Raw genomic sequence first — 9,771 nt, forward strand, 5'->3', positions numbered from 1 at the left:
TTACTAATGATATCGTATTTGAATGCAATATTGTTGTGCAATCAACAGAGAGAACAAATTGAAACACCCATGGTGTTTTTAATATCATTCATATCTAATATAATCATGGATGACCAAAACTTGAATATTTAACTTTAAAAATTTATTATGATTTACAAATTTTCAAATTATTGGCTCTAGATACCCTCTATAGATCCCAAAGAGCAAGCACGATTCTGGTGGACAAAGTTGACGTGTGGCAGAGAGCTAAGCGCCCAATCTTGATTTTCAAAATCATTGTTTGGTGACAACAGAAGTAGTGAAGACTGAATGCTCCGTTGGAACGACAACGACTCGACTCGACTGTGCCTTACGAATGGTTACCGTCTTGCATTGGACAGGCAGAGTTGGATCAACATCATCCACAGGGGCAGTGTGGATTTCAACCGGAATAGCTAGTAACGTAACCAGCGGGGCACAGTGTCATCGCCCCGATATCTTCATGGCAGAAATCGCCATAGTAAGTTGAATCCACCGCCACGCATGGCCATGTTGTTCCGATCTGTTTAATAGTTTTAAGACGCATAATGGGTCGAAGGACATCTAACTAAGGCTTCTGACAATTGCCCGGTGACTGACCTCGCTGTGTGTGAGTCGAGCATGGTACGCCATAGGTCATATGCTTTTAGACTACCCACGATTGTTCTATACACTGCGCTGTATAATTCGGCACATATAAAATCAGAATTATTGTCAGTTTTTGAGTTCAAGACGCAAGCTACTTTCTCAAGACGCAAACTAACGACTATCATATCAAGTGCAAGGAACCACATCTAGTTTCTTTAGACGAAATCATTTACGGGAGATATTCATCATTTTCTACCCCGGTATCCAAGATTTTCGTCTGAATATCAAAATCGTGCATAGCACATTCACGTGTATTGATCCCGGGTATTGATTTTAGTATCTCTGACAAAAGATTAAAGACAAAAGTGTCCCTCTGACAAAAAAAAGCGCAGTGATTTATAGTGCTCTACGCACAGGCACAACGCCTAGACGTTGATCCACAAGTCTCAGCACACTTTACAGGTTGTCGCTGACCACTATGGCCCACATCATTCCATAAACCATTTAACAACAAATCAGGGACTTTGTTGCTTCAAGAGCGCACACCCTAGACATTGCACAAATAACCATCGCAACCAGGATCAGCTCCCCGAGTTTCGTACGGGTTACAACGAGACAATTAGCAGTTAGTTCCTTGTCCAGGGGAATTTCAAGATAAAAGTGTCCCTCTTCTAAAGAAAATACCTCTCTTCCTATTCTTACAAACACTTCGATTCAAAGTATACCAAACTGTAATCATATTAAATCATACATTTTACTGGGCCTAGAATTTATCAGCCCCGTTGCTGCTATGCGCCTCCGATTGGTTCAAATAGCGAGTACGTGTATTGCGTCAACGCGCACTCGTCCAACCGTGTTATATCGTTTTATATAGCACAGCTAAGAACCAATAGGTTGCAAGTGTTTAAGAATGTAGAACAGATGATCCCCTCAATTGATAATACACCTGTACAAAAAATACGGGTTACTCCAAATGAATTAATTATAAACTGTAACTTTTCTTTCAGTCATTCATACCGTCATGGAATCTTTTATCATCTCATAGTTCATCTTACGCATAACGATGCTGTCTTTTGGATACAGTTTGGTGTCTTTGTCGGGCTTGTCGTCTTCGCCTATCCTTTCGTGTCGTCTTTTTAGTAATCTATTCCCAGTCTTTACACAGGGTCCAATGAGTAGAGACAAACCAGCTAATATCTGAAATGTTCCTGCGACTGCGAATGAAGTTAAGTAACTTCCGGTGGTGTCATACAGGTATGCTGTAATTTAAAGTTCATGGAATTTATGAGAATTCAAACGGAGACCAAAAGCAATTTTTGATTTATAAAACGAAAGATTAAGTTTAAACTACATCTTGGCGTACATACAGCTCGGCGTAGCTCCTCGTTCGTATTGCGTGACTGACGCGCATTTTTGTGAAGTTTAGACCTTATATAGTAGGGTCCAGAATGGAAGTCCCGTTCTCGGTCTGAGTACAAGAAGCTTTGAAGGTGTCTTTTTATAGATTTGAGGACGCTGAATAAAATGAGAGGGGTCTGACCCATCGAAAAGTGTGGGGAACTCTCGTTAGAGGGCGTTTTTCAAAATGGCCGCCAAAATCCCTTAAAATCACCATAACTTGGTCAGAGAAGCATCCAGCAGCACGATTCTGATGTCTATACCCATGTTTTCAGGGTCACGGAATCCAATAGAGTCATTTACAACAGCCTAGGACCTATCATTCCAAGATGACTCGTGCAGTAATAAAAACCGACTAATACTCGCCTAATACGAGCTGATCATAGTATATAATGTTATTCAACAGCTTTAGAAGTGTGTCACTTCATCTATAAGAAATACAATAAATACAATAAACGGAATTTATATAGCGCCTTAGCATAAGTATGAACAAAGCGCTTTACAATGATCTTAAAAGTACAACTTACACTACAGTCAGTTGTAAGGTCACCAATAAAGGACGATTAGTAAGCCAAATAATTTATGTACCAGTTATGTTAACCCCCTGTGTATCCTAAGCAAAGATAAATATGTCAAAATTAAAACTAGCAGCCAATACCTATACCCTTTAGCTCTGGTTTGAGTCCTCCTTTGTTGTATTTGGTTCAGAATTAAAGAAACGGTGATCTAAAACCCAAGGAAGTAAACGAAATCAAAAGTTGCACTTTCATGTTCTAATCAATGGAAAACACGGCGCTAGTTTTAATGTTCTAATCAATATGGCACGGTGCTAGTTTTCTTCTTCGAGAACGCTCTGTGTACAATCAATAGGGCATGCAATGGAGCAAAACTGCAACTTTTGAATTTGCTTCTTCCTCAGGTTTTGGATAATTGTGGGCTTATTCCTTGACCGATTTTAACAAATGAAGTCTTAAATCCGAGCAAACAGATGCAGATATTGAATTCTGGTTCTAATTATGACATTTTTTTTAAGGATAAACAAGTGTAAAACAACTTGTACCTTAATCGTTTTACAGACTGTATGTGACATGTCATCATAACATACTCACCTTGCATATAGATCCCTGCAAACGAACCCAACGCCCACGCAACCTGAAACCACGCGAACGCTCCAGATGCTTGATTCACTCCGACATACTCTTTGCCAACAAGAAGATGTAAACAATTAAAAAATCCGCTAGAAACCCCGAATAAAACTGAGGCACTGGCTAGGAAAGCAAAACTGTTTCCAATTGGATAGAGGAAAGTGGTGGCTCCGGAAAGAGCCGTTGTGATACCACAAATAATCGATGATTTTAATGTATGTTGTCGATCTACAATAACCCCAGCGAGTATTCGGCCCAGAACTTGACAGATGCCAATTATTGACATTATATAGGAAGCATTGAGCTTAGACATGCCTTCATCCACTGCTTTAGGGGCAATGTAGATAATAACAGAAGTATAGCCTATACCGGTAAAGAGACCGCATACAAAGAGTCCAATAAAATTAGGATTAGTAGAAAACAATGAAAAATCAAATGATTTCTTAAACTTTGAAAACGTTCGAGTTGATCTCTTCGTATTCTGGCCTTTTGAATCTTCTACATATCCCAGATCAGTTTTGTCCGTTTTTGAAGAGTCTTTGTGATGCTTGTGTCGTTTTCTCATCTGTATTTCCGATTCAGTTGGTTTTAGAATGGATCCACAAGCACTGATGTTGGCATAAATTGCGGACAGAATCAAGGTGCCGCCACGCCATCCGAAATTTTCAATGAGGAGTTGTACCAAAGGTGGAATGGCAAATAATCCAATTCCAACACCCGCATTTGTCAAGCCATTCGCGATTCCTATTTGTTTGTCAAAGTTAAACACGATAACTCCCTGGACGGCGAGAAGTGCAATGCCCAGACCAAAACCTGTCCAAAGGAAAATTATTATACTTTATTAGTATTTAAAAATACTTTAGGTTTTATCGACTTATCATTTGAATAGTTATAAGGGACCGATCGTTATTTACGGCAGGGGGGATGGGTGTTTTGGCAAAAATATCGACAAAAAATTCGCGTTCCTCCTCGCGTCCGCTCAAAATTTTCGCGTTCCCCCTTGATTTCCCAATTTTCTCCATTTAAAATTTAACAATCCCCCCTCCTGGTTCAACTATAAATTTCAGGTTCCCCCCTCAAAACCTCAAAAATTTTCGTTTTCCCCCCCTAAATTTACCCATTCCCCCCCCCCCGCCATAAATAACGATCGCTCCCTAATGGGCGTAACAAGTCTAAATACGTCGCGAGACTACAAGCGACACGGAAATATCTATAAAATATCTAATTTCTATAAATTCGCCGTAAAATTTGCATTATATCGCGACTGGTGTGTCTGATATGTTCCCATGTCTCTCAATAAAGAATGTACAAACGTTGCTATCCTATCCCTTAATTGTTTAATAATTAAAACCATACTGTGTGACAATTAGTGGGTTTTTAGCGGTTTTTAGCATACTGTGTGATTTGCCTCACAGCGACGCCCTCAATTTTTTTCGAATGTCTACTTTTTGCATATTCTAATGTCTAGCGGTGTACTAAAACACCACGTGAGTGAAAGACTAAGCCTGAAGTGCTTTAATTACAGTAAATTTCGAGTGATGGCCAAACACATCGCGTGCGTTTGTATCATTGAATCATTGAATCATTGACATATAAACTGTGTGAATATCGCTATTCGTCTCACGTCTTGACGTATAAAGTGTGTGTATATCGCTATCCGTCTTACGTCTTGTTTCTACATCCCAACTGCGTGAAGTTCCACCAATAATCATGGTAATAATACAATCGGCGAATTAATACACGCATTGTAGGAGCTGGAATGAAATTGCAATTTTCTTCCTTTTATCTCATTTGTTTGGCTCGAAATTAAAAGGGGACATTGAGGTCAGGGAAAACTAACATGAAAGCTGTACTGGAATGCAAGACTGTCGTTTGTGGCATTTATGATAGTCTCATATTGTATTCCATGTGCTGGAGTGGAAGACTATCATTAGTATCACTTAAGAAAGTCTTGCATTCTACAAACATAATTTATGTACTGACGTGTTTCCTTTACATTGCTTAATTCCTTTATTTTGCCCTCGGGTTTTTTATGTTCAGCTTTGATCTCCTTTAATCATAACCTTACCTGTAAAAGCGAATGCACATACGATGTGTTGTATCGAGTGTGCGAAAACAGCTGTTAAAAGTAACGCCGTGGATGCAATGGTACCACCCGTAATGGTGATGGTCCGAAAGCTAAACCGATGAGAAAGAGCTGAGGCTATAATAGCTGTAAATGCAAACACAAACTGTGATAGTATCAAAATGATATGTAACCCTCTGCTTTGTTGTCTAATGAAATACCTGCTTCTTCCACATTCAACATTAGATCATATTGAAATAACTACAATTTATAGTTTTATGACCTTTTATAACATAAATCTACAAATAAGGTGCCTTTTGATGTGGCAGTTTGGCCATGATGATGGATACCAATCAATAAACTCAGTAATGCATGGAGTAGAATACTTGGCCATGCATCTCAACTTATCATCTCATTGGCTTCCTGGTGTGAGGAGCTTGAAGCACGTGACGATTCAAGAACATGTAGCTTAGGTCTTGAGAATAGGCGCCATATCCCAGGAGGGTTAGAGTTCATAGGGCAAACGTTAAATGTTTAGTAGATTAGATTACCCAGGCACTGTTTGTAATTATTATTCACGGTTGTATTACCGGTTGGTTAAAACATTGATATGTTAAAATGTGCCCGATTTGCAATTGCTAAATATAAGTACAGTACTTTACAAACTATTCTATGACAAACCTATCCAATGTGACGATAGCTTTTGAGATATCTATGCATCACATTTAAACATCTTGAAGTTCCTGATTTAGCTACGTTAACTATTCTTTGCGCATGGTCAAGGTGTCCTTAACAAACAAGGATCATACGTGACTAATTACAAAATGGCGAAATATGTAGCTTAGATCAAACAATGGCGTGACCGGAAGTCCTGACATTGCCCTTATGAACTCTCACCCTCCTGGTTCTGTGTTGAATGTTTATGAAGATTTCAAGATTACATGTTAAGCCAACGGAGATAAGACGTCAAAAATAGCTACATCGCAGCCGACCCCCTCCCCCTGACCGGTGGAGCTCAACTTGTGAAAATAAAATAAAATAAGGTATAGCTAACGTAATGATTCCTTTTGCCCGTATTCAAAATCATTGAAATCGAAGATCCTGGTTTAGAATATTAGTCAATATTGATTGTTATAATATACTTACAACTTGTCCATACTATTGTGGTATACACTGAACCAACAAGACTTGTTTCTATTATACTAACAGAAAAATACTCTTGAAATTCAATGAAAAATAAGCCAAGTGATGTCCATAATCCTGCAATCAACACACGGACCACGAAACAGAAGAACACGAGGAGGCACTTTCGTAATTCCATCCCGATATGCCGCATAGATTGTTGCTGAAATTGGAATTGAAATATATTATAACTTGAAAAAGAATAATTTGTATCGTTTATTGTTACCATTTGGAACCATATTACGCACTAACAATCACAGGCACCAAACATGTAGATATCCCCTACACACAAAAACTATTATACAATGCGGCAATCCAGGGCTCACTATCAAGGTCATTATCTATTGTCTGTTGTGTATTAAGAAACGACCGGCCACTAACAACAACAACCACAACAGCTAAATACTTGAACCACTGATTTTTCTATCCTAATTGCGTAAGCTATGCTATTGCCTGATAAGGATTGTTTTCGTCTGTGCCCCAAAACATCTATCCCCCCCCCCCCTATCCCCTCCCTCACAGAAAGCTGGCTACGCCCCTGGGAGTCTGAACAAGTAACACTTATCTTGGCTTTTAGCCTATCAATAATATTTTGATTCATATCTATGATCAGGAAAGTTGAAAAAGAAGGAGGGAGAACGGAATTATGTCCTAGAGATAATCCCGTAGGTAATCCTGTCGCACCTATTCATAGTCCTTTATTCTCAAGTAGTTACACATCTACTTGAAAGTAGCCTTTGATGTGATGTGAGTTGCCGACTACGGTTGATTAATTTTCACTCCAGAATTGAAACCATATCCAATGTTTCTATAGAGAATCCCTTGAAAGTATGACACGTGTGTGTTAAGTACCTGATGTTGCTCTGAAGGGATGCCACACGTGGATACTATAAGAAAGAAATGTAGTTTTGTAAAGATTCCAAAAAATCCGCCCATTTTGGAACATATATTAATTATTTAGGAGAGTGTTTTAGGATTTTGTTAGAAAAGGGATGATTTTTGATCATCAATATTTTATTGTGTTATGTATTTTCCTGTCATTTCCTGCAAACCTAATAAAGATATTTTGATAATTGAAAATAGGCTGTATCATAAATCGTAGAGGTTGAAAGCGTAACCAAGCGTGCAAAATTATTATTTGCCATGGAACTTCGGTCATATTTTATTTGAAATAAACTGGATGTTAGGATCTACATGCATGGTATGCATAGTATTGATGGTATACAGACACTGACCTTTCCCTAAAACTAGTCAGCAGCAACTTGTGTATCACACCCGTCATGGGTTCGAACCCTTTTGTTGTATTTTATTGTTAAACCTAAACAGCGTGATTGCTTTTGAATGAGCGGCAACACACATATTTTGTTTGAGGATAGCTGGATCTATCTCCTTTCTTTACATCTTCTCTGCTATGATGAACAACCCTGTGATAACCTATAGAGGTTATCCATGTTCTATAAGCTGCATGTCCTATCATGGAAGAAAGAGATGAGAAGGAACCACAACGACTTCGATCGGCCAAGTTTTAATCCGCTTATCTATTGACGCATGAAAAGAAAAGCTATCAATGGTACTTACTTTCATGTATGATCCATTTACCGCGATCGATGCTTGGCAAAATCATTACTGGAAAAAATTTATAACAAACCCATCCACGAACAAACAAACGCTACCCAGAAGTAAGATTATGGAATTTCACGGATGCTCTGAACATGTATAGTAGCTTTGTTTTGGGATCTACAGTCAAACTGTTTTCTTGATCGTGTTGTGTAGAAAATGTCCTATAAAACATCGAAAAGGTAATCAAAATCGGCCGTTTTTTTGCTGAGTTTCATCTTTAGCAAATAAGGTAAGATTTTGGTGACTTTTTCGATGAAAAATAGATGTAAAATGTTCTTAAATAATGCACAATGTTCCGGTTGAGTCCGGTACATAAAACCTGTTTAATTTTATAGTTTATATGTGTATAATCGTAACTAGCTAACTCGTTTCAGTGCCAAAGACTGCCAACTCTGAGAAAAAAGTCATCAAAGTTCGGAAAAATTGGGCAAAATGGAAGAAAAGATGTAGGCCATCAATGACCGATGATCACGTCACCAAAGAAAATCCTATAGGGTGCTTGCACGGAAGGTCATTAGTTCAAATCATCCTTCACACACGCTCCAGAAGACATGCAAATACATGGAATACAATACCAATCACCTATTAACGCGGGGTATTGATCAAAGTAAATCCTCATGAATAACAATGTCAACTAAATGTCGGTAAAGGGAGTGGACAAAGTGAATGCGTTCGTTGTGGTTCCTTCTTATCTCTTTCTTCCATGGTCCTATCAACGACTGCTATACCTTGTTTAGGACATTCTAAAGAAGTACCTGCATGTGCATTGTGCAACCATGACTGTTTCAAAATAGCCCGCCAAAGTCATGCAGATAACTCCGAGGTCGTGCATTGAATTAGTTTGAATGACGAATACTAAGGGGAACCAGTGCCTTTTGTTAGAAGTCACACATGAGTGAAGTGGATAACCTCTATTGTTACGGCCGCTATAATCAAAGACAGAATTAAGAAGACTAGAATGACGTCAGCGCAAAGGCACGGCATGATTAGTTGCTCACCTGCGCAGTGCAGCATTTTTGGTTTGGTTGACAGGACGTCATTGGCAAACTAGTCTTTTTAATTCCGTCTTGAATTATGCTTAGTTTTTCCCTCAACTCGGACACCCATATTATGTGTCTTACATGACACAATTTCATTTTTAGTCTATAGTGTATGAACAATTCGTGAAAGATCTGTAATCAAACGCAGATTTCTCACAGATTTTTCAATCATTTACAGACAAAATGTTGATCATATTCCAAAACCGATTCCAAATGACATGATTGGTTGGTTCAAAGCTATGCATGCATATCCGTTGTCGTAGTGCACGTTAGTAAACCATTTGTTACTGCTCCAAGACTGGGCTCATACATCTGTTTCCAATTTTGATATGCCATAGGCTTGTGTTGTGATCATTTCGATCAGTGGTTCGTAACAAAGAAAGCGTGATCCAGTTGACCTAGCAACGGTCATATTCTAACGAATAGCAAGTTAGCAACATAATGTACGCCTTACCATTAAGAGACGAACCTAACTCCATTAACAGACAACGTAGTAATATTTCCCCTGAATGAGTCACATTTTATAATACATGTACTTAGGAAAGGTGAGAATGCATACGAGCAATATACCTCGCCACAGTTATAGTCTCCACCGCAGCACCGCGGCTAGTTTGATTCCGCTTACTCCACACTTGTGGAGAGCGAGTGGACCCACAGTGTAGAGGAGACTACGCATGCATCGGATGCAACATATTTAATGCAGAAACTATCAGCT

At 38.8% G+C, this 9,771-nt stretch overlaps 1 protein-coding gene across 1 annotated transcript; it reads right to left on the reverse strand.

The window, feature by feature from the left end:
- Positions 1-1,296: 1,296 nt before the first annotated feature.
- On the reverse strand, positions 1,297-9,550 carry LOC140169039 (monocarboxylate transporter 12-like). The gene is made up of 5 exons (XM_072192324.1): positions 9,511-9,550; positions 6,361-6,559; positions 5,218-5,361; positions 3,114-3,962; positions 1,297-1,865 (listed from the first exon to the last, which is right to left on the reverse strand). The coding sequence occupies exons 1-5, from the start codon at positions 9,511-9,513 to the stop codon at positions 1,618-1,620; spliced, it is 1,443 nt and encodes a 480-aa protein (XP_072048425.1). The 5' UTR covers positions 9,514-9,550; the 3' UTR covers positions 1,297-1,617.
- Positions 9,551-9,771: the final 221 nt, after the last annotated feature.

This window comes from Amphiura filiformis, chromosome 14 (assembly GCF_039555335.1).
Source record: "Amphiura filiformis chromosome 14, Afil_fr2py, whole genome shotgun sequence".
Lineage (NCBI taxonomy): Eukaryota > Metazoa > Echinodermata > Ophiuroidea > Amphilepidida > Amphiuridae > Amphiura > Amphiura filiformis.